We start from the raw sequence: 25,327 nt of genomic DNA on the forward strand, positions 1-25,327 counted from the left end.
GTGGAGTTATTAATCTTGTTTTTATCGATAACATAAGTACCATCTATTATACACATTGAAACCTAAGTGAGAAAAAAAAAAATAGTTGATAAAACTCAAGTACTAAAAAGGTGAAACCTAAGTGAGAAAAAAAAAATATTTGATAAAACTCGGGTACTAAAAAAGTATTTAACCCTTTTAATTAAGCTAATTGTGCACCGATTTTCCGAAATTCAGCAAATTAAAAGCAAAAAACAACTTGATTTTGACCAAGAAAATATTTAAAATATTACAACTTTTACTACAAACTGGCATGACAATACCCTACAATCAAATTTAATTACTTAACAAAACATGAATATTATAAGTTTTACTATAACCTCTTTACAAATTGAGATAATATTACAACTAAATTTAATTGTTTGATGGTTGATATGATAAGTAACAAATTGTCACACCAATTTGTAAGTAACTAACTCTTACCACCCTTTTCACAAATTATTTTTTAGAAGAAAATAGATTTATTCTTTTGCTAACCAATTGAAACAAATAAAAAATTAAAAAGAAAACAAAAAAGGTGGTTAAATATTGGTTAATTGACTAGACGTCACCCAAGTGAAATAAAAGTAAATCATTATTCTTTTTATATAAGGTCATTAAACAGTTGAATTTTGAGTGAATAATTCAAACAAGAGGCTTCTCAGATACAAATAGACACCAAGCAAAAAAATAAAAAAATAGTAAAAATTAGGCGAAAAAAAAAAAAAGAACTCGCTTATTACAACCAAAAAAGAACCCACTTGTAACAATAGTGTTATTATTACAACAAGATGACCCAAATGCCATGCAGAGTAAAAGCATACAAACATGTGCAGCAGAACCCTTGCTCCAAAACTCAGATGGCCTGAGCACTCAAGAAAAAGCTCCGTACTGACTTCCTCAAAGGGAATACCCCAAATTCTGAAATAGTTTTGTTCCAACCAGAAAAGCTCTATTGTCCTGCAACAAATACAAATCTGTACCTGATTGATTTCACTTTTCTGGAGGTTGAATTACTCCATTCTCAGCGTCTCTTGCCACTCTGCTTATTTCACTAATTGTATATCATTGATCAAACAGCAAGCTGCTCCGGAAAACCATATGCATATCATAAAGCAATCCAAACTTCCAGCTTCCCGATTTAAACTTTTCCCTCTGTTCAATTTAGCCAAGCAAATCTCTAAACAAGTTGGGATTTTGACTTGATGGGGTCACACCCAGCTGCCTCACGAGTGCATCCTTTTCTAAGGCATCCTTAGGGTTTGGGCCCTTGGTAAATTGTGTTGCAAGTGTAGATGTGACATTGATATCGTCCTTGTTGGCTGGCACGGAAATTTCAGCACTGCTACTCTGCACGCTAGCAGGTGTATTTGCATATAGTGAAATAATATCAGGTGATTCAGTCGCACCAACTGCACCATGATTCACTGTTGAAGTAACTTGGGTTGTGTCAAGAAGCCCTTCTAACTGCTTGAACGGATCCACCAATGGAGCACTACTTGTTGCGACAGTTGGTTCACCCAAGTCGAGCAAGTCTGGAGGAGGTTGATGATTTGTCTTCTCCACTGTAACTTCATTGGATACAACTACTGCCTTTGGTGCCTGAGACTTCTCAGCAGCATGGCTACTTGCCTTAGCGACCTTATGGCTAGCCGAAGTAGGCCTCTTCTCAGTTTGTGAGGGTCCCCCAAACAATGAAGCAGCAAGCTTCTGCTTTTCTGGAGAAATTTCAACCTGTGGCCTCCTTGAATCATAAGTGGTACGCGCTTTTGAATTTACATTGCCTGCACCATCTACCTGTGTAGTCCCGTTCACTGTATTCTGGGAAGAGGAGTTCGAGGTAGATGATGCAGGAGAGGAATATGTTGGTTTACCCCACTTTCTCTGAACACCATCAAGTCGTAGCTTGAGTTCTAATGACCCCGCATCGGATACAGATGTCACTGTTGCAACCTGGTGGGTCTCCCTAGAATAAGATGGCTCAGATACCGGAACAAGTTCAGCGGAAGGTGCAAGCAAAGGCGGAGGTATCCTCGATGGAACTGGGGGCTTTGGAAGCTCATATGCCTCAAACCTAAGACCATGCATCGAGACTTCAAGCTGGTCTTGGCTTCTGAAGTTGCTTATATTTAACATGCCAGAGCGCTCACTCTCAGGAATATAAGGCTGAGCACCATTTTCCAGCGCCTGTTGAACATAACTGTTGAGAAATGAGAGGTTTTCATCAATCTGCAAGGAGAACTTAAAGATGTTAGTATCTGGCATTAAATAATGTCAAGAATATCAAAACAGATCAATCAGTCACATGCATTACAAGACTGCCAAAACTGACAGAGATGCTATATGAAGACACTTAGATGCACTCCCCATGCAGGCATACACACTCATCACAAAGAGACACAATAACTCACAACATCTTATCAGAAGATCACACTATCTGAAACATGGTATAAATAAATTGAACTAAAGCAGATGAATAAACAAATTGCTCACTGTTAAAGGGATGTAAGACAACAAGAACTCAAGATAGAAACAACGGGAATCTAAAATAGAAATCTTATTAGTAGAGCAAAAACTTTCAGATCAACAGATAAATAAGGGGGTTAAGCAGGATAATAATATCTTTTATGACTACAAAGAAGAAGCATTTGAAAGGCAAGGTCCCAGCATGAAATTTGAAATTCATATAGGTAGATTCTAGAAATTACCTCTATGTCTTCACAACTTGCGTCTGATGGCATAATACTCTCGACAGCACGAGCATCTAAGCTAATGACTGCTTGCAATTCATATGCACGTTGCTGCAAATCCGTTGAGTGGGAAGCTGATAATTCTTCAACCAAAGATTGACACTACATCAAGAAAAAAAGAAGTATTACAACTCTAGAAAGCCATAAACAAAGTATCAGAACAGTAAACAAAATGAAATTCCAGTAGTATCCAATAAAACAAATGCATATATATACACAAATGAGAAATTCCAAACTGTATAACCAAAAAGACAGATGCGAGGATCCACTAGCATATAGTAGAAATCGGTAAGAAAAACTAAGACTTATAATGTACTACTACCAACCAATCTTGGATAGAATTACAAAACTTGGGACAAGGGAAGAAGGATCAAAAAATGGGTAAGGTGTGCTAACACAGCAAATAAAAGTAGTACAAATTTCTATTATTTGAATGCATACGTGTTAATTACACTTATTACCAGTTCATTCACCAGGTCACCAACTATATAGCACAATATTTTTTAATTACATGTACCCTTTTTTGAATAATATATATTTTTTAGCTTGGTACGGTGGGTAACTAAAATTTGTCTATTTTTTCACTTCATATTCAAAATCTATCTCATTTTTCTACCATCTAAGTTAGGGTTCAACACCCAAAAATAAATAAATAAAGCAAAAGCTATGAGCCAATAGATATTAATTATGTGTTGGAAAATGACGGAGATGGACTATGTTTGATCTTCACTTTTATAGCTTAAATATCATAAATACCCACAAAATATATTTGGTGGAAAACAATAGGAGTATCGACAAGTAGGTCATTTTACTAATTAATTTTATTCTGTTTTACATTTCTATGCACAATCGTTCTAGAAGCACAATTTGATCCCTGGCCTCCTCTCTTTCTTTCTTGGGGTAGAAACTGAACTGGAAGTAGAAACAGTACTTAAACCTGCACAAGTGGTTTTCTATCTGGATCGTATTTCTTTACAGATTCCTATGTCTTTAGACCAAATTAGTATATCTTTTATGTCTAGTAAGTTGGAGTTATTACTTCTATGTCCCTGGCTTAGTGTTGATGTTAGTGAATGTCTTATATGACTACTAGCCTAGGAAGTTCAAGACACTTTTTAGAGTACTTATGACATATCTAGAGAATGTAAGTGGTGAAGTATATTTAATTATAAATGAAATTTTAAAGAGGCAGACTATTTTTGGCTACAAAATTATTCTATTGATTCGGGTTCTCCCTTAATCAATGGTTCTCCCATATTTAGTTTGATTGCTGTTTGCAGCAATCTCTTATCTTTCGTGCAGCACTCTCTCACTGCATCAAAGGAGGAAGAGGCCGGATAAATATGCTAACAGATCCATCTTTAAACAATCCAAATATAAAATTCAAACCAAGGGCTAGATAGTAGATACAGATGGGGGCAGTACACAGCCACTTAAAGCCCAGAAATCAATTAGGATAGAAAAGAGACTTTGAACAAGTGCTTCAAAAACATACCTCGTCTAACATATCCACTTTTCTCCCAGCTGCTATTTCAAATGCATATATCTTCATTAGTGCTGTAACTGCATACACCTTCAAAAGAAGCAAAATCCTTGTCCAGTTAATGAAAAAATGTAAAAAGTTAAAGTCAGCAGTTCTCTAATGAAAACATGTAATGTTCTTGGAGATGGATCAATCAATTTCCTTCTCAAACTGTTTCATAAATTTTATGCCCAGAACTGAAATTGGTCTACTTTTATTATGCGTATATGCATTTCTTCTCTATTTACAATCACATACACTTCCCAAGAATAAGAAAAAATTAGCTAATGAAATACTGCAATTAGTATTTAGAACCTGCAATTGTAGACTAATATGTAGTTTAGATAATCAAACCCTAAACTTTTGCCTCTGTTGACTTATTTTGTTATATGCTCATGCTTAATGTTCCAATTGTGAACATTGATCACACAAATAAGCTGTTTCTAAGAGATTCCATCCCAGAGATCAGTTGCTTGAAATCATTTCCTAAAAACACCCATAACTTATCAAAAAAAAACACCCATCACTTTTCAAACAGCATAACACCTGCCTAGCCATCTATAAATGTTTTTAACTAGAAGATTACCTGAATGTTCCACTCAAATCAGTTGCTCTCTGTTACATCTAATTCTTCTATGATATATATAGGTGGTTGAAGGAACATAGAGCTTTACGGCCATAAACCCTATGCCAAAGATGAAATCAAACATGTATTCAAAGCTCCGGTCATTTCTTTCTCTCTAAATGCACATCATACAAAGCAGAATCTCTTTGGAAATTACCACACTGCCCTCTCCAACAAGCGAGGAGATCTCTCACACGATGAGGATGACCCACGCTAAACTGAATAACCCGAAAACAGAGTAACATACGGCACTAGCTATCTTGTAATGGAGTAAGCGGTGGTCAACAGATTCCCCACTCCTCTTACACATGTAGCACCAATCTACCACAATGATTTGTCACCTTCTTATAGTGTCCAAAATGAGGATCTACCCTAAAATGGCCAACTAAGCAATGAAAGCCAATCTCAAAGGGGCCTTGCTCCGCCAAATACAACTCCAAAGGGAGTGTTGACATGGGGGATTAAAACATTATAGAACGATCTTACATCAAACATCCCTCTCTTGGAGGGGCTCCAAATTGATGGAATACAATTGGTCGAAAAGCGAGGAAAAGAATTTCAACTCCCAATCATGGGCCACTCTAACAAACTTAGCATTCTCCTGAGGAGAGCCATTAAAGAACTGAAGATGATCAGCCATGGAAGCATTCCTAAGTCAAGCAATGCTAAACAACTCCAAAAGTGCTACCTTAAGGGGCTGTTCCCCACACCACACATTGTCCCAAAAACTAATCGTGGAGCCGTCACCCACCTTAAGTCTATTATATTTAGAAAACTCCTCCCAACCCCAGACCCACCCCATATAACCTAGTGACTTCATTAAAGCACCACCCACCCCACTGACTACCATTCTCCAAAGACCCTCTCTCATAAGCGTAATGCCATAACCACTTCCCAAGAATGGCTAGGTTGAACATGAGCAAATTTCGAATTCCAACAGAAATTTAAAGTGTCATTCGCAAACAAAAGATGAGAGATATCGATCCCACAAACATTCCAAGTCCCCGCAAGGAAGCTAGACAACAAGCCCCTACTCACTACAGCAGAGATCATCTTGTCCAAAGCCTCCATTACAATGACAAACAGCAACGAAGACAAAGGGTTCCCCTATCTCTCAAGCAATGAGGACTGCTAAAAAATTTTATTTTTTTGATGAGTGAGGACTGCTAAAAAAATCAGTGAGTGTTGTTCACCAATACAGAAAAACACACCAAAGAAACACAATGAGCTATCTATGTACACCATTTCCCCTCAAAACTGCTCCTCCTCAACATGTACTGCGAATTTTTTTATAATTAACATGATCAAAAAATTAACAATTAACATGATCAAAAGTTTTTTTCTAAATCCAATTTGCAGAGCACACCCAGCTCCTCATATCTGATTTTTCTATCAAGGCATTCATTAGCAATGAGAATGGCGTCTAAAATCTGCTTTCTCCGAATGAAAGCACTTTGGGACTTGGAAATAATCCTCTGCAAAACCATCTTCAATTTTCGTAGTTTAGCTTTGGAATGAAAGTGGCATTTGAAGGGTCGTGTCGACAATAGGGTGAGGGTAGTCGTGGTGAGGCAATGATATGGTAAAGTGACATTGATGATGAGGTTGGTTGACAATGATGATGGTAGTATTGGATGGTGGTGGTGTTAGGATGGAGTTGGTGTTAATACTCTCACTGTGACAGTGTGGCATTGATGATGGAGATAGTGGGGAACAGTAGTAATTTTATTCTTATAAGTAATCGAAATTTTATAAAAAAGTGAAAGGGTGCGACTCAAATACACAAGAAGTATACAAAAGAGACACCTAAACAGAAAAAGAAAAAAGATCAAGAAAATCCTGAAAGCTAGAAAAATGAAGACAATCAAAGGATGTTGTCCAATGCTAAGAGGTTTTGAAGAATAAGCTCCACCACTGATCTCTCACAAGGTATTAATGAAATGAATTAACAGCTTCATCTCCGTCCAAGTTTTTCAAAAAATACAATTTTTTGCTTCTAAAAAGTCGAGATTTATTGTTTCACTTCTAAAAAAAACAAATATTACTGCATTGTCAAACATTAGTTTCAGTCAAAAACCATTTTATAAACAAAGAAAAAAGATATTTTTTTTTTTTTAAGTACCCAAACAAACACAACCTCAATTACTTTGAAAAGTACTCATAAAGTTAAAACAGACCAGCTAGTAGCAACTTAAATTTCCTAGAGAATGAATAAGAGATACCTTTACAGTTTCATCATTTGAATATGCCTCTGCCACATCACATAATTTCCCAGTAATATAAGAAGCAGAGTACTTCCCATCAGCTGTTCCATACTCTCCCAAAACCCAACAAATGACCTGTGATCAGAACTAAGGATTATGGTAGCAAACAATACTATTCTCTTAGCAACATCTACATTCAGGCGAACAAATAAAAATGAAACCTAAGTAAGACAGTGTGTACTTGAAGAAATACAGACGGAAGCTTTGGCTCCCCAATAATGAGCAAATATGACTCCACCTGCATCCCAAAGAATAACAATCATCAATAAGAAGAAAAGGGAAAAACTAAAAAATTGTGTGCACTATAGAGATGAAGCTATTTACATATGCATATTTCTAGATACAATCTCAATTCCATAAGCTGCTAACATTTTGTTGATATACATGACAAATAAATCAAGAGGGTATCTTGCAATACAGAGATACACGCACACATAAATATGTGTGTAATCCATAATAAGGTGCAGATCACATACAGCAGATGATCTCAACTGACTATCTGCAGCATCATCATCCTCGCCAAATCCCTCTGCAATCAACCGCATCAAGTTATGCGCCACCTTAATATTCACCAGATCTCCAGCATGCTCAAAGACTTTATTCATGGTCTGTGGAGTACACATCAAATAAAATATTTTATACACATACCACACTAGAAAGCAATAGTCATTAGTCATCATCATAGTTACCTGGATAAACCAATGGTTACTGGGTGCAAATTGCTCTGCAAGCTCAACACATCGAGATGCTATGTAGGTTTTGAAATGATTATCATTAATGCTTATCATGTAGTCAATCATGCGGTTGACAATCACTTCTACATTGGAGGACTTGGTCATTTTATACAGTAGTTCAAAGGTTTTTCTCTTTAGAGTATCATCTGGGTCCTGCATAATGCACATCAAACTTCCATAAAATTTTCTTTTTACAAGTCTTCCATAAATATTAGAAAAGGACAACCATGATCAAATAGCACTTATATAGAGATGTGTAGTATGCAATGAGAAATAGTGAAAAATTTCACATCCAAAGTTCCAAACCATACTAAATACACACATTGAGGGACAGTATGCAATATGCATATCTGTCCTCATATCCTACACATCAACTTCTTCAGCTAAAATCTATCTCACAGGAGAGGAAAGCACTTATATAGAGATGTGTAGTATGCAATGAGAAATAGTGAAAATTTTCACATCCAAAGTTCAATACCATACTAAATACACACGTTGAGGGACAGTATGCAATATGCATATCTGTCCTCACATCTTACACATCAACTTCTTCAGCTAAAATCTATCTCACAGGAGAGGAGGGAAAGAAGAAGAAGAAGAAGAAGAAGGGGTTAAAAATAACAGGAGCTGCAGCCCCAACCACCTTGAACAGTACTGAATTTAGCAAAATAACAAAGGGTTAAAAAGCACCTGTTTCAGTATTTAATACAAAATATCTCTCACCTCTAAGCAATCAATCACCGCGAGTTGGTGTTGTTCGGCAATCTCAGGACTTATCTTTATCAGTCGACCAAGCGCATCAATGCCCAAATATTTTAGATTGTGACTGTCGCTCTGGCCACAAGATCGCATTATAATTATTTGAATGATTCCAAATGAAAGCTATAGCCATAAGACATGTGAATAACTGATAGATATACAACACAGCGTACAAAGCATACCTTCAAAAATCTGGAAATAACTTCAGCAGCAGCTTCTAATAATTTAGGATTGGGATATATTGAAGAAACACAGCATATGCACTCATAAAGAACAGCATTTCCTATATTACTCAATGAATCACACTTCCTGAATATGTCACCAATAACAGTATACATATTTTCGCTTGCTAGCTTGTCACCACTACCCAGCAAAGCCAGAATTTTCAGCAACCTGATCTGCATAATTAAATTATCATTGGCTGAATTCACCACAAGTCAACTTAAGAGGTAAAGGCCAAAATTAAACTTGAAAACATAACCCAAGTATTTTTTGGGAAGAGAAAGAGGGAGGGGGGAGATCCACTCCTACATCAACCAAGATGCCTGCTTAAATTTTAATAGGTGAATCCAGAAGAAAGGAACTATACAGTGATTGAGTTACACTCGGAACCTATAGTGATATTCTACAGGTCCAATTTCCCTTCCTCAATCACAGTAGAATGGATGGTTTTCCACTTATTAAAAATCTGAAACCACCAATCTGAAAATCACAAAGACCATCTTGCAATGATGGTCATTGCACTTTAGAAAATGGACATTTGAACCCATTGCCAAACTTAGTATATTAAAGAGAATCATAGAAAGGCCGCTAACGCAAAAGGGTACTCGGGGAGGCTTCTAAGAAAATTTCACATAGATAAAAGACAGTGAAGGTACTAAATGGTCTTCCATCTCATTACATTATTAGGATTTAGCTGTTCTTTTTTTCTTTTCTTTTAATACTCGGTTCAATCTCTTTTAACATCATCATGATCCACAATCTCTGTTTTTTTTTTTTTTAGTGGAGGACATTCTTTATTTTATTCTATTTTTTGATAAGTGGCAGATAAATAATTAAGAGCAGTCGAAAGAAAGAAAGAAGAGGAAGAGATACCTGAATAAATGGAGCTGGCATTTGATGATAATCATAACCCTTTGGTAATCTGCGTTCCGCTACTTGTTTAAGAATGCTCACAAAGCTGACAACTAAATCCTTATAAGAATTAACATCTACAGATATAAGATCAAAAAGAGGGCAAAGTGTTGCACCCATGACCCCAGGATCATTATCACAGAGCCTCTGGAAGAAAGAAAACCCACATCAGAAATAAGAAAACATTTTGATCCTCATGCATAGCATATTAAATTCAAAATTTTACTATGGTGCTTTACTACAGAGTCCAAAAATAAATAAATGAACAACCCTCTCAACTCAGACCTGCTGAATCCAAAGCCTCAAACAGGTTCTACTGCAAAGTCTCATCTTCTACTAAATACAGATTGTTTTGACACATCCCCTCACAGACATTCAATAATCTAATATTACAGTACTTGTGCTTACTGATTTATTGCTTCATTTTCTCACATTCTGTTTACATTCCTGAGAAATATTGGTTTCCTCCTTCGTTTTCCAATTACTAGTACATAAAGATGCAGTAGTGACTTCACGTACTTTATGATACTGGGTTTTAAGGTTTATGCGTTATATAGAATTTGATTCCCAATAACCCTGATATGATGATGATTAGACATTGCAGAACCAGCATTGCATGCATCACAAACATATACAAAGAATGCAATCAAATTGCCATATCCGATGACACGACCCACTAACCTTTCGGAAATTGGAGACAAGGTGGGAGACAGAAGAGGGGGACTTGTGATAGAAGCGGTGAAGCGCCATGATGGCCTTCTTCCTGACGCCCTCCTTGGTGTGGCCGAGCAGCTCCACCACCTGCGGCAGCACCGCCGGAATGGTCTCCTCGTTGATGAGCCTGCACACGGCGTTGAGCGCGGCGCACACCACCAGATAGTTGTCAGACCTGAGGTCCTTCTGGATGGTGTTGACGATGAGGATGATGAGGTCGTGGTCCTCGTTGAGAAAAAGCGTGACGGCCAGGTAGCCAGTCCGCTTGAGGAGGAGGCTGTCGTCGTGTGTCATCTTGACGGCGTGGATGTAACCAAACGACGCGTCGTGGCCGAGCATCTCCACATAGACGAGGCGGATGATGTACTCCTTCATCTTGCGCTTGGGGATGTCGGGCTCGGCGATGCGGCGCTTGAGGGTCTCGATCTCGTGGAGCACGATGCGGTCCTCCTCGGCCTTGGATCGAGCCTCGCCGATCGACTTCACCAGGTCCAGGAACTCCTTGGACTGCCCGAACCCGCCTTGGGACCCCATCGCCAGTTCGCGACCGATCGTCTTCAGCTGCTCCATGATCTAAGAATCCCAAAATTATAATCTGTGATTAAGCTTTTGTTGTTAGGGTTTATTTGGGATTGGAATCTGAAGCATTTGAGTGAGATTGGAGAGGAGCTTCCAGCAGATCTCGAAATAGTAGGAGGTTTTAGAGAGAGCGATGGGTTTGGGGTGAAAGTGAAACGTGGCAATTTACAACACCGGTGGTGCTGGTGGTGAACTTTGTTTTCCCCTGAATTTCATAGGAGCGTGAGCTTGCACGGGTCGGGTCCGGCGTTGGGATTGGAGGAGCCAATGCCGAGAAATGCTTATAAGTTTATAACATTCCATTTTCTTTTGTTCCTAAAGTTTACTTGGCATGGCCTTTTGGTCTTGTTTGGCAAATGATATTTTTTTTCTTTTTTATTTTTTATTTTATAAATATTAAAGGTTAATTTTTTTTTATATAAATATTAAATGTTAATTTTTTTTTCTTCATATTTTTTTTATTTCATTTTACAAATTAACTATTAGATTTGTTAATTTATGTGAATTTCACCTAAGTCAATGGTAGACCCCACAAATTTAATAGATCATCTATTAAATTTGTAGAATAATATAAATAACTTATTGATTTTTAGCATTTTTTTATTTTAATAAAAAATAATTAATGTGATATAAAGTGTTAAATTTTTTACATGAAAAAGTGAAAAAATAAAATAAAATAAAATTTGTTTTGTATAATAATAAAAAGTGAAAAGTGAAAAAAGTTTTTTTATTTGAATGATAATAAAACATTATTAATGTGATATAAAAATTGGAAAAAAATATAATAATGTTTTGATATTTATTTATTCTTTTTTATGGAAAAGTGACATGAACAATAATAAGGGATAAAAGGGTTTGCCAAACAAGGCCCTTAAAGGTTAGAATAATTATATTCATAGCCTATACCTTTCAAATAGCATGTAGCGTTGTTCTTTAACCAAAAAAATCAATCTACATACATCAAATGCTATAGGGATCACCCTACATTGTTTTGGAGTAATGGGATCATGAATATAATCACTTTAGCATTTGGTCCCTGAAAATTAAATTTGTTATAGAAATACCACGTTACATAAGTTTTAAATGATGAAAAGAAAATAATAGAGTGATGTATAACGCTAAATCTCTCCCGAGATAATCTTTTTTCTTTTCTTTTTTAACAATGACATCGCTTTTGGCTCACACTAATGCTTGATGGTTGCTCTAAATTTGGTGTCACGTATCAAGGGCTAGTCTGAAGAATAAGATAACGTGAAAGTATGGTTAATTTAGTGTCGCTTTGAATTGTTTTGTGGCTATTAAGATTTTGAGCATTGAAAAGGGACTTATATAAATTATAATTGGCAAAAAAAAAAAAATCATAATTGGCAATGTGAATGGCATATAAGTTAACAAAGAGTTTACTTCGTCTATCGATTGGCCAAGGATTCAATAGATTGTATCGGTCCAATTACTCCTAATTTTAGGAATTAATTGAACCAATAATAATAAATAAATAAATAAATGCACGGGTGCACTGTTGCTATAAATACTCTCAGTTTTCAATTCTGCAAGAATAAGCAAGAAAAAAAAATGGTTAAGCCTTTTATATCTGCGTATTTCTTTACCATGCTCTTTATCTTCACCTTTCTCGCAAGTGCAGGTGAGTAATCTTGTAATTAGTTACACAATCATCCCACATAATCTTCCTTTTTCAATTATTTAATCAAGAAACATATGTTTTTTTTTTTGTTCACTAAGTAATCATAATTACATTATTGGCATGACTTTACTCTTTTAGCATGAAAAGATGCATGCATTTTTGGTATTCCAATGTATTACATTATTGGCAATTCTTTCAATTTTAAGTGAGATTGAGCTTTTTAAGTTCAAAATTTTGTTTTATTGCATCTAAATCTCTAAAGTATATATAGTGTCGCATTATTGAAAATTTTAAATGACGTGATAATATAATTTCCACCGCTAAATTACTAAAATATAATTTGAACAATTACATCCGCCAAAGACGCTTATGTTAACGTATTCTAAGCCGCCTTCTACGTATCACTTGGCTTAAGAAGCGTTTTTATTCCATATTTTGGGTTCATTTGGTTTAAAGGATTCAAAATGTGCACTTTGAGAAAATACCGATTTTAAAATGTAGTTAATAATAAGAATATGATTTTTAAAAATACAATTAAGTGTTTAATAAAATTGTGGTTTGACCTCTAAAATCGCGATTTGGCATTTAAAAAGCCTTTTTTTTTTTTGTTTCTATCCCCATTTCATCCTCTAATTATCTTACTATGGCATAAAAAGGAAAAACGACTTGGTTTATTTGTTTTTTTAATCCTTTTATTTATAGGGGTGGGTGAATTGGTCTCAATGGTCTTACAAGAGAAATATTCAGGGAAATTACTTTTTCTCTCCATGATTACAACGCATTTTCATTTTATCTTTATAAACTATTAACTGTGACATATAATCCTATGAACTACCATTTTGTACCCAAAACCCCATTTCATTAGTCAAATGCGCTAACTCAGACAGTCAAAGTGACAATACATTGTAGTTCATGGGAACAAAGTGACAATTAATTGTAATTTATGGGGGCAAAGTGACGGGTAGACCGTTTGATCTAACGCTTTTGATTGACAGAATGTGAGTTTTGAGAACAAAATAATAGTTTATGGGTCGAGTGTCACAGTTAGTAGTTTATGGGGATAAAGTGCCAAGGTGTTGTAGTTCATGAGAAAAAATGTAGTTTCCCCGAAATATTTATGAATTTATTATTAGTTGGAGGATTTTTTTTTTTTTTAGAAAAACAGGACGGTATGAAAAAATGAAAGAAAAAAAAAACAAAAAAAAACATTTATTGATGTTTTCATGTCCTAGGATGCACAAAAAGGAAGACAGAGGAACTACGTCTCAATCATGTGCTAACATGTCGCAGTGACTCATCTTGTTTGAAGCAGTGCCGCAAATTTTTGAAGATCCCCCCATTGAAAGCAATATGCGTGAAGCATTTTATCACGTCCTATTGCAGGTGCATCATAATTCCAATCAACTAGAACAAACCCTATGGACTACTTTTGAACGGATTTGCCAATGGGTTTGGCTTGGCGTAATCGATACAAATCTGAATAGTTTTTAATGCTTGTTGATTGCTTCTAATGTAAAATAAGTTTGGAGAAACTTCAGAAAGCCCCATGAACTTTCAGTCAATTTGAAAAATTTCTCCTGAATTTTCAAAACTCTCATTTAGGCCATTTGAACTTTAGTTTTCTCTTACTTTGAACCATTTTAACATTAAACTACGTCGTTTTGGACTGGATATGTGTTGTAATTTTAGGACACAAAACGACGTAGTTTAATGTTAAAAGGGTCCAAAGTGAGAGAAAATCAAAGTTCAAAGAGCCTAAATGAGAGTTTTGAAAATTCAAAGAGGGATTTTTCAAATTGGCTGAAAGTTCAAGGGAGCTTTCTGAAATTTTCCCAATAAGTTTTTATTTGGCATTATATTAAGGAAGAAGAAACAAATGGATTAATCATGTAATCTAACTTGACAAACAAGTTGATTCTACTAATTCCGTTGCTTTAAAGCCTCTGTGGGCCTTTTAACGGGCCCATCTGATATCAGTATATAGTGCCTTGTTATACAAGCTTTTCTTGGTGGTAAGAAAGAACGAAAAAAAAAAAAAAAAAAAAGGCAAAAATACAAACGAAAGAAACCTTCGCTCAAAAGAAAACCTGTTTTGAGAGAGGGAGACACAGCGAGAACCCTAATCTTAGAAAGGAGCAACTGATTCTGAGAGGATGTACCCTTCATTTTCTTTCACTTTCTCGTCGGTTTTTCTCTTTTCGTGGTGATCGTGACTAAAATGGCGAGTGAATCTGGGGCAAAACCTTCTCCTTCTTTTTCTTCTTCTTCTTCGAATGCCACGGAATCGTACATGGGGAGCTTCATAAGCCTCATTTCCAAGTTCGAGATTCGCTACGAGGGCGTCCTCTGCCACCTCAACGTCCCGGATTCCACTATTGGCCTCAAGAATGGTACTTACGCCCTATCCATCTACTTCACGTACCAATACGCATATAAATAATATATACATATGTATATGTATGTCGCATATTTATATTCTTTTATTTTTGGTTATATTTTGCGTGAGACTTTGATTTAGTTAATATTTATTGCATCTTGTTTTTAATTTCTTTATTTTATAGTTGTTCATATAATTTCGCAATCTTCATCTATCATTTAATAGTTTCTGCGTTGTCCTGAGAAATGAGAACCCTTGCTTTTGTCTAGGTTTAGTTTTCTGGCTTTGGTGATGCAGAGAACCATATATATATGTGTGTGTGTGTGTGTGTGTGTGTGTGTGTGTGTGATTTACATCTGTCAAGGGTCTAATTTGGGGTATTGATGACGCGGAGATACTATGTTTTTGCTCATTTCTATGTGATGGATGTTTCTGCTGGTTTAAAAATATTGCTATAATATTGCAAGCTTATTGGCCGATTAAAATTTAATTTAGTATGGAATATGGAGAACTTAGGATGATTTCATTATGATTTAGTCGTTACTGGAATAGCAGGAATGCTGCAGGTATTAAGGTACAGTCTTCCTTTTCCTACATTTTTATGATTTTCTTGATTTGTGAAGCTTTAGATTGTGATTTTTTTGGATAATGTCTTGTATACTACATGTATAGTCGAGGTTATCCTCTCATTCTTGATAATGTTTATTTTACTTATCAAAATCTATAAAATGAAGATAAAAACTGCAAGTGAAATACTTGAAGTTTTGAATTAAATAAAAACTAGAAAGTAAGACACTTATTATGGGGGTAATATAAGCTGCAGTCTGGTATTTTACATTAATGGAAAAGAATAACAAACAAAACACTATGTGTTAGTACTCGTTCTCCATGTTGATGCTGTTATATTTTAATATGATATGCACAAATTTACTTGTATTCCTTAGGCTAGAAGGTAGCAAGATATTGAATCCCTTGCTTTGTTTAGACAAAAGTTTCTTGTAGCCTATTGCGTTTTGTTTTTTGTTTTTTGAAAATCTATGCATTTCAGCCTGCCTCTATGATCTTGCAGTTAGGTCTTATGGAACAGAGGGGCGGAAGAAAGATGGCCCTCAAATTTCGCCAGGTGATCAGGTGTATGAGTACATTCTTTTCCGAGGAAGTGACATTAAAGTAAGTGAGAGTAACTTATTATCTGTTCTCAGAATGCCTCCTTTTCTCTTGATTCTTATTACAATCTATATCCTTTTTTTTTTTTTTTTTTTTTTTTAAAAAAAAAATTTTTTTTTTAATTTTTTTTTAATAGTAATTCTTAAAGCTCTAGTTAGGGTTGTAATCGAGCCAAGCCGAGGCGAGTTTTAGCTGTTCGAACTCGGCTCAACAAAATTTTATATAGTCTCAAACTCAAATCGAGCTATAAGAACATGCTCAAACTCAGGTCAAATTTATTTTCCTTGGTAACAGAATTAACTAGACAAATTGCTTCACCAACTAAGAACAACCATTCACCACTACCCATAGAATTAAGAAAGAGCTCTTAGTTTTGCAATCCTTATTATGTCTGAACTTGGTAAGTTTTCCCGTGTTGAGTCAAAGTAAGCTGTAGGATCCACTCCTGGTGGTGCCCTTCTGTCAATTCCTTAAAGTTTTAGCCTTGCGACCATACAAACCAAAGACTTTGATTTCTCATAAGGTGCCGGCATAGTCTTGAAAGCAACATTTGTTGAATCCCTGTTTGGCATTGTTTATGGTTGAGACTAGGACGACATCATGTATTTTTTCGTTCTTAATTGATGAAAACATCTTTGTCAACTGCTTTTGCAGTTGTTCGTCTTTCATGAATGCAAGAATTTTATCTCTGACTATGAAATACAAGTACACCCGACTGTTCTTGTTAATCATTACTCTAATTTAATAGACCGACACAATAAGACTGACACTGTATGATGTTATCCCGTGCTAATGTATCTAGTGTGTAGGCTTGCTTTAAGCACTCTAGTTTCTTCAAAGTAATAGCACCGGAGGCATGACCTGGCCAATTAAGACTAGGAACGCATTGCTGGTAGAAGGGTTGAGCCCAAATATATATGTTGGAGTGTGTATTATGCTTAATTAATAAAGTTGAAAGCTTGATCCAGGATTAATAACTAAAATGTGAATATGTTGGTGAACTACTGAAAAATGTGGAAATGAGTTCTGTTTGGAATCCTGGAAATGTTGTTAAAGCATCATAGGAAATGGACATTAAAATTTTCCAGACACCGTATACAAGAAAAGCCCCACACCTGAAAAGAAGGCATAGTGTGCCTGAGCTAAGAAAAGATCTCACTTCTCCTTACGTTATAAGAGTACATATACTACTTATAGCCTCAAAAAAGGAAAGTGCAGACTTAAATCATGGGTGCATTTGCATCACTTTGACTTCTCTCTCTGTCTCTCTCACAGTTACATTCTCTCGCGCACGCAGAGACAGTCACATAAACACAAACATATGCATTTTGTTTTTGAATTTGTGTTGATGACATTTGATGATGTTGCTGTCTGATCTCACCAAATACTTGTTTTGATAGTCTTCTAAAATTGTGGGCATGTTAAATTTGCTGGTTTCTATTTTACATGTATCAACCCTTATGAACATATACTATTCAGGACTTGCAAGTTAAGTCCTCCCCAGCTGCCCATGCAGAGCAGATTCACAATGATCCTGCTATCATCCAGGTACTGACATCCTAGGAGATTAAGGAACTCAAATTTTGAAGTTTCATTAAGGCGAATCAAGTTCACCTACATATTTGATTTGCTTTATCTTTGCAGTCACACTATGATGGGATGCATTCAAATTCTTCACCATTCGCTTCAAATAGTGGTAAAACTTTGACGGAGTCAACTCAATGGCAAGATACCCCTGCTTTGAAAACTAGAGCCTATCCTGGTGCGCAGCCTTCATATCAATCTGTAACCCAGGTGGGTCCATTGGATCACGTACTGGCTGCACAAGGCCTATCTTCTTCTACGCCATTGTATTGGCAAGGGCATCATGGAACATCTGTCAGTGTATCTCATGCTCCACAGCAACCTATATCTTTTCAATCCCCATCCTCTGAATCATTTCCCTTGACAATGCCGCGTCAGTTGCAGGCTCCTAAAATTCAAGTATCTACAACCCCGAGCCTGCTGAATACATCAGAATTCGGTACTCCTGTATCTTCATATATTGCTTCTGCATCTGTACATCCAAATTCGTCAGCCTCACTTAGTCCAGTTTCTCTTGATATGCCATCCTCTTTGTCCATAAAGTCATCTTTACCGCATTCTGCATCTATGACTACTAATGGATCAAATCTATCTTTGTTTCCTTCATCTTGCATAGACATAAAAGCCAGTGAAGCTCAAATTGTTGGTAAAGCTGTTTCTGACCCAAGATTGGTTCTTCCTGTCCAGCCCAAGCCTTATCCTGCCTCTCCATTTGTGGATTCTTTAGGCCCCTTGCTAACACCATCTCCATCTTTGGTATCTACTGATCACTTAACTCAGTCTAGACCACGTCCGCATTCTTCCACACAGAAATTGTACCCTGATAAGAGTGATTTAAGTGCTCCAACACCGGGATCATCTAGATTTTCATCATTAATTTCTATGCCAGTATCTCAAGCACCCCTTTTACCATTGCCGACTTCTTCACAACAGGTCAGGTTCTCTCTTTTTTGCTTTTGGCTGGGCATACAACTTATAATTTAATTTTCATTCTACTTTTAGCAAACTTTCTTGGAGCTATTGCATTTTATAACTTTTAATCAGTGTTCTGTTTCATATAATATGGTGGTGAAATATGATGCACGTTAATTTTTGGGTGCATTCTTATTAGCTGAATGGCTTTACAGAAGTGTTGTTACTATTCATAATACTTGAATATAATTTTTCTTGGGTGCCCGTGCTCCTTTTTGATATTATATTTGGATTTTAAGCGGTTTTCTTCGGGTGGAATGAATAGGAAAATGAACATCTTCAAAGGAAATTACCCAAAATTTACCAGGAGATAAGAAAAAAGGAAATAGAGCATGAAAAGCTTCACTCATTACTTAATTATTATCAACCTAAAGTCGTAATGCCATTTGGGCAAATGAACCTCCTTTTGAACTCTAGAAATTTCTTGCACTACTTCTAGCGCATGGTTTTTCAATAGCGTGCAAGATGAACATGCTTTTTTAATAAATTTCTTCTAACTTTGTCCCTATTATTAAAAAACATGTGCTTTTTATTTGCTCAAGGGACACATGTTATTTTTATAGATTTCCTCCCACCCAGTTTGGAGGAAAATTCTGTCCTTAATGATACAGCAGAAAACCTCTGTCATCAAGAGAAAAAGAAATGGGCATAGTATTTTTCCTTGTCTCAATCCTCTAGAGCTAAAGGAGAACAGTTGGACTCCAATTAAATAAGATAGAAAAACTCATTGTCGATACACAATAAGAAATCTAAGATCTCCTCTAGCCCCAAAATCCATGTGCTCCAGCAAATGAAGTAGAAATTCCACTTTACACTGTCATAGGTCTTTTCCAAATCAAGCTTGCACATGGACCCTGGAATTTTCAATTGTATTATGCTTTCTAGACATTTATTTTTGATAATTAATCGAAATATCATTAAAAGCATTAAAGGCATAAGGCGCCTCCAAGTACACATGGAGAAGCCACCTAGAGAGAAGGGACAAAAAGAGCAAGAACTGCTTTCTAGACATTTGTTTGCCACATAATCCAAAATTTGCTGTGGAATTCTCCTAGTGTAAACTAGGAGAATTCTCCTAGTTTACACTAGAATTCTCTCTCTAGACGAGAGACTCTCACTCTAGAATTCTCCTAGTTTTCTCTAATTCCTCTCTAGCGGAGGCGCGTGCAGGCGCGTTTCCGCTAGACCTAGGTTCGGGATCGTGGGATGCGTTTGCCATGGACAGGATGGAGCGAAGATTTGCTGTGGAAGCTAAATCGTTCTCTTTTTTGGCGAAAGTGGGCAAGCCTGAGTTGCGCTTGGAAGAAAAGAGAAAAGGGTTCTCTGGCTCTTTTTCTCTGAGCCTCCGATGTTCCGATTGGCTGGCGGACATGGTGGAGGAGGCGCTAAAATTTCAAGGGTCGGAGTTCTTCGCCAAATCATTTCGGGAGGATGAGATGATTTTGAAGATCCATAAGGGCTGCAATAAGGCCGGTCGGTTTTTAGTGGCCGGGGTCTTTGCTGATGGTGTTCGGAAAGGGGTGATTTGGCTCCCTGAGGGCCGTGAAGGTTGGGGTTGGCGCTGCTTTGTGGATGAACTACGGAAATTTTTGGTGTCTCTCGCAGCGAAGACGAAGGGTTTAGGGGGTATACCGAACGCTATTTCGAATCGGTCCTATGCGGCGGTGCTGTCCGAGGATTCTGGTGATGTGAAGCCGGTTGGCGCTCAGTTTCCGATGGTGGGCTGTCCTGAGTTGGTTAAGGGTGGTGGCGGCGATCCAGCGACGAAGTTGATTAGGGTTGTGCGCTCGTTGAAGGCGTATTTGAATAATCTTAGGGCTGATGTGATTCGGGTCTTCTCTATCGGACTGGGCTTTAAGCCCAATTCTTGGTTTGAAGGCTCTTGGGTTCCTGGTCGTTGGAAGAAGCTTCTTGCGAAGCCTGGGCCTGTTCTGGACCGGGCTTGCTTTAGGACGGGCCTGAAGCCTAAACTTATTGTTGGGTTTAGGCGGAGAGCTGGACGCAAGTCTGCTTCTGGGATTCGTGCGGGTCTTGGGTCTGCCCTATCGGAGCAGTCGTCGTCGCTGCTCGTTTCTGCCTCGCCGTTGTTCAATCCGGGGTCTTTTCCGGCGACTTCTGTGGTCTCTAACGCAGTGGTTCCCGCGGGTGCGGCTGCTCATGTGATGTCGAGTTTGGGTTCTTCGTCGGAGGGTATTGGGTTTGCTTCGTCGGCAGGGTCTGGGTTTGCTTTGTCGGCGGTTTCTGGGTCGACCTCGCCGGTGACATCTCCGGTGATTCCTTCATCTGCTGAGGCTCCTGGGTTGTCAGTGCAAGACATAGCTCTGGGCGGTGATGATTATCTGTCTCACAGGGAGACAGGGGCCGCGATAGCTAAGCGGGGGGACAGAGCCTCGGATTTTAAGCGAGTGTCTCCTGTTCATGCCGGCTTCCAGCCAGTCCATGCCGGTGACCCTCCTTCTGACCCTCTTACCTCAGCCCTTTCCTCGTCTGCTGATTCTTCCGCAGGTGTGTTAGTGGCTGAGGCTGAGGAGGTTTCTGTCCCTCTTTCCTCGCCGACGCTCACCTCTGATGCCATTGTTGATTCTGGTCTGAACAAATCACAAAAATGGCTGATTGAGTCTTTTCGAGAAGTGGTTAAGGACGATGTCACGCATATGGCAATACTGAAGGACTTGGAGGTGTCTTTTCGTCAGGCAAGCAAGGAAGCTCGTGAGGTGTTGTCCCCTGAGGAGGAACAGAATTTGGCGTCTATGAAGAAAGAAATTGAGAGGTTTTTAGGAGGACGTGTCTCGGTCCCGCCCTCTTCTACACTATCATCTGGGCAGATGGTTCTGCCGGAATATCATGATGCAAATTCTGCAGGGGCGTTAGCTTTGGGAGAGAGGTTACGCATGTCTCTGGGCAGTGGGGTTCCTATATATAAGCAAATATTGAGATACTACCGGAGAGCTAAGAAAGAAAGAGGAACTCGGGTGAATGATTCTCTTCTTCTTGAGGCGGTGGAATCTTTTAGTGCTCCGCAGATACATTACCAACCAGTTGCAGGGTTTGTTGCTCAGGCTTCTTCAGAGGTTGCACACGGTCAGGTGGCTATAAGAAAGCCTGATTCTAAGAACTCTAATCCAATGAGGGGCTTTCTACGGCGAGGGTTTCTTAACCCAAGTCCGAAAGAGATAAGGGAGTCTCAGTCTTCATCGCATGTGGCTATTAAGGATGATGAAGTAGTGGGTGACAACTCTTCAGTCTTGGATGAAGCCTTCAAGTTTGGGGAGCTGCCCCCCGATCCCCTTGATTGGGGGTTGGGTTGCGGTGAAGAGGAGGATCCATATTCAGCGGATTTTCTTCAGGTTATGGACGTCGCTCGGCCTAGGGCTAAAGGAAAAAGGCCTAGGAATAAAAGCAAACGAGAGCTGTTTAATTTAGAAAGCTCTGTTAACTATGGCAATGCTAGTGCGTCGTCCAGGAGAAGGAAGGGCAGGATTATAGTGTCATAGTCTTTTGTGAAGGGATGAGGGTGTTTGGTTAGTGGGCTTTGCGTTGGTGTGTTTGTTTGAGGGTTTTTGGGTGGTGGTTTGGTTTTTTTGGGTGGGTGTGCTGGGGTTTTGCTTTGGGTTCGCTTTGGCCCCCTTTGTATACTTCGTGTGTAATTAGGGGCGCTTCTCGCTTTTCTCTTTCTTTAATAAAACTTCTTATTACTTATCAAAAAAAAAATAATCCAAAATTTGCCTTCCATCTATAAACTCATTCTGAGAATTAAGGCCTATCAAACTCATAGGCTTAGAATACCTCACGTCAGAAGCACTTAATATTTTAGGAATTACTGCAATAAAGGAGGCATTAAGACTTCTAAAAAATGCCGTTCTTAAAAGGGTTTGAAAGTTCTTGATAACATCTTTCACCACTCTCCAACAAGACTGGAAAAATCCTATAGGAAACAATTGGGACCAGGGGCCTTTTCCCTTTCATTTCCTTCAGTGCCCCAAGCACCTTGTCTCCACTTTTCTGATTCATAATATAAATCCTTCATAGAATTGTACCATTCCTTCTTTAACCTCCTCCTTTTTGGTGACTTATACCATTACAAGTGAGACTTATGAATAAAATTAGCTCTCCTATATGAAATTGCAAGCCTAGGGAAAATTTAAGTATTATCATCCACTACTTAGCCGCAACTGATCTCTTCCAAATGAGCAATATATTGTATTTCTGGCTTAAGTTCATTAAAACTCTCCTTTGATGACAACTCTTGATCTTCCTCCCTCATGTCAAGGGCCTGTAACTGTACTAGTAAATTTGGATGGTTTATGATATCAAATGGGTAGGAAGCATGTGGAGTACAGAAAAAAATAAAAGAAAAAAGAAGAGCTTCCCATATCTCTGTAGCAATATTTTGGAAATAAATGCTGGATTAGGAGTTATTGGAAGTATGATAAGATATTTGTTTCAAATATATCTTAAAAGTAGGTACATGGGTATGCATGTATGTAGTTTTGTGAGATATTCATTGTTGGTATTCAGGCTGTTAGGCTGTTGGTATTCATGTGAATCCAAAGTATGTATATTATTTATCTCGTTTGTTTTTCAATGGGGTGGGTTATGAGGGTACTCTCTTGGTTCCATCCAAAGTGGAGTGCCTTGTCTCTACCTCGTATGCGTGTATCTGGTCACTGTGATCTCTCAGTCATTCTATCTTGCAGTTGGCTTTCATGTTGATTCATGCCCTTCTTTGTGCATGAGAATAGATCTGCCCACTTGATTCCTTTGGTTGGCACGTGTGTTTGGGTACATGAGTTCTGTGTACTGGGATATATTTATGAAGTCCATTTTCATTTTAGCATTTTCTTTGTTTTTGAAAGAAGGATCTGTCAACTTGCTTAGGGTGTGATGCATGTCTCTATGGAGCGTGTGTATTTGAACAATTTTATACAGTTCGCTTTCATTGGAGACCATTATTTTGCTCTTATATACTAAATATGAAATATTTGATGTGAAGCAGAAAGAAAAAAATTTTGGTTACTATGCGTAGTCCATTTGCATTGATAGCATCTTATCAATTGTCTAAATGTGAGTGAATTTTTATCTGTTATCTTTTTTATTTTTTGCAGTCTCAGTACTCAGCTGTGCAATTCACTGAAGAGTTCAATTTTATGGCCATGAACGAGAAGTTCAAAAAGGATGAAGTATGGGGTTATCTTGGAAAGACAAACGATAAAACAGAGGGAATACAGGACTATGCAACTGGTCAGAGCTTGGGGAACAGAGAGGATCATGGCTTGATACCTAACCCTAAGGTAAGACTTGTAATGTTTCCATAAACGCGAGTAAGATGTTCCTATTTTTGGTATTTCTTTCTCTCTTTGTTTTTTTCATTTTTTCTTTGACACAAACAAGACAACTGAATTTATGTGTGGTTATCATTGTCTAGTGCATGGTCTTTTTAATACGTAAACACCTATTATTTATTCTCTATGCAGTCTGCATATAATAAGGATGAGTTCTTCGACACAATTTCATGTAATTCGCTCAATCGTGGAGCTAGGAATGGACAGAACAGGTTCTCTGAGCGAATTAGGATGGATACTGAGGTTTGCCAACATGTTTGTATTATTTCAACATTTGAGAAGTAAAATCATGAATCAAACTTGTGCCAAGAAATAAAAGTATATTCAATGGATGTCAGCAAATTTCTGTTTCTCTTTTACTTTTGCAGACATTTGGCAATTTCCAACAGAGACCTGATGTACGTTATGGTGGATATGCTGGTGGACGTGGTAATTACCCGGCATCATATAACTGCGGAAGGGGATACGGCTATGGTGGAAGGGGATACGGCTATGGTGGAGGGGGGCGTGGTGGGAACATGCCTTTCTAATATCTGAATCTCAGTATTCTCCAAAATACCATGGTTTCTTCTGTCCATCATGGTTCTACTTTGTCTTTTTAACCTCATTGACAAACTTACCTCCTTTTTGACCTTTGGCTTTATGAGCAATGAATCTCAAGGTAAATGATGTTGACATCTTATCTTGGGGTTCATCGTGAGATGCTTGGTTGGAACTATCAGAATTACCAATTATGGCAGGTTCATGTTATTTTTTTGTCCATGACCTGGCCTTTTCAAGCAGTGTCATCAACAAACAAATTGGTAATTTTTTTCTTCTTTGTTTTTTAGGACAGTCAATGGTTTGGTTGGTGGTGAGGTCTAGGAGCCAAGCCTGTGCCTTTCAAACTTGGGTGAGTTGGTTGGTTTTGTTCGACCTTTCTTGGCCCGTTCTGAATTGTGTATGTAATCTTGTCAAACTGCGTAAACATTTTATCTTTGCTATGTGACTATGAAACACCTTTAAGGATAGAATTACTGGAGATGATTGAATTGGTCAAACTTATAATAGATTAGTTGAAGATAATTGAATGTTTTCCTATGTGACGTGTGATTGTTGACCTCTTGTTAGTTCAGGGTAAATTTGGCAAGAAAGAAATTTAGGT

General features: G+C 37.7%; 2 protein-coding genes across 8 annotated transcripts; one reads left to right on the forward strand and one right to left on the reverse strand.

Moving 5' to 3' along the window:
* Positions 1-736: 736 nt before the first annotated feature.
* LOC132173902 (Adaptin family protein) lies at positions 737-11,378 on the reverse strand. Its single transcript, XM_059585570.2, has 11 exons — positions 10,488-11,378; positions 9,768-9,953; positions 8,855-9,070; positions 8,637-8,747; positions 7,869-8,066; positions 7,656-7,787; positions 7,361-7,417; positions 7,138-7,254; positions 4,264-4,341; positions 2,727-2,870; positions 737-2,247 (listed from the first exon to the last, which is right to left on the reverse strand). Exons 1-11 carry the CDS (start codon positions 11,088-11,090, stop codon positions 1,183-1,185), a joined length of 2,907 nt encoding a protein of 968 aa, XP_059441553.2. The 5' UTR covers positions 11,091-11,378; the 3' UTR covers positions 737-1,182.
* Positions 11,379-14,777: 3,399 nt separating this feature from the next.
* Positions 14,778-25,291, forward strand: LOC132176596 (decapping 5-like protein). Of its 7 annotated transcripts, none has more exons than XR_009439542.2 (8): positions 14,778-15,131; positions 16,188-16,288; positions 17,765-17,833; positions 17,930-18,802; positions 23,947-24,132; positions 24,316-24,426; positions 24,552-24,923; positions 25,014-25,291. XR_009439542.2 is itself a non-coding variant. In XM_088514952.1 (8 exons), exons 1-7 carry the CDS (start codon positions 14,960-14,962, stop codon positions 24,711-24,713), a joined length of 1,674 nt encoding a protein of 557 aa, XP_088371078.1. In that variant the 5' UTR covers positions 14,778-14,959; the 3' UTR covers positions 24,714-24,746; positions 25,014-25,291. The 7 variants fall into 7 exon arrangements, 3 of the variants coding, with proteins under 3 accessions (XP_088371078.1, XP_088371080.1, XP_059444835.2); XR_009439543.2 differs by having other exon boundaries at positions 25,019-25,291; XR_009439544.2 differs by having other exon boundaries at positions 24,552-24,765.
* Positions 25,292-25,327: the final 36 nt, after the last annotated feature.

The sequence above is a fragment of the Corylus avellana genome, chromosome 3 (genome assembly GCF_965113065.1).
Source record: "Corylus avellana chromosome 3, dhCorAvel1.hap1.2, whole genome shotgun sequence".
Classification (NCBI taxonomy): domain Eukaryota; kingdom Viridiplantae; phylum Streptophyta; class Magnoliopsida; order Fagales; family Betulaceae; genus Corylus; species Corylus avellana.

Coding starts and splice junctions, on each gene's coding strand:
- LOC132176596 (XM_088514952.1), top strand. CDS start 14,960: ATGGCGAGTGAATCTGGGGCAAAACCTTCTCCTTCTTTTTCTTCTTCT. Junction 17,834..17,929: donor ATGATCCTGCTATCATCCAG/GTACTGACATCC, acceptor TTATCTTTGCAG/TCACACTATGATGGGATGCA. Junction 18,803..23,946: donor TGCCGACTTCTTCACAACAG/GTCAGGTTCTCT, acceptor TATTTTTTGCAG/TCTCAGTACTCAGCTGTGCA.
- LOC132173902 (XM_059585570.2), bottom strand. CDS start 11,090: ATGGAGCAGCTGAAGACGATCGGTCGCGAACTGGCGATGGGGTCCCAA. Junction 8,748..8,854: donor TTATTTCCAGATTTTTGAAG/GTATGCTTTGTA, acceptor TCTTGTGGCCAG/AGCGACAGTCACAATCTAAA. Junction 7,788..7,868: donor GTAACCATTGGTTTATCCAG/GTAACTATGATG, acceptor TGTACTCCACAG/ACCATGAATAAAGTCTTTGA.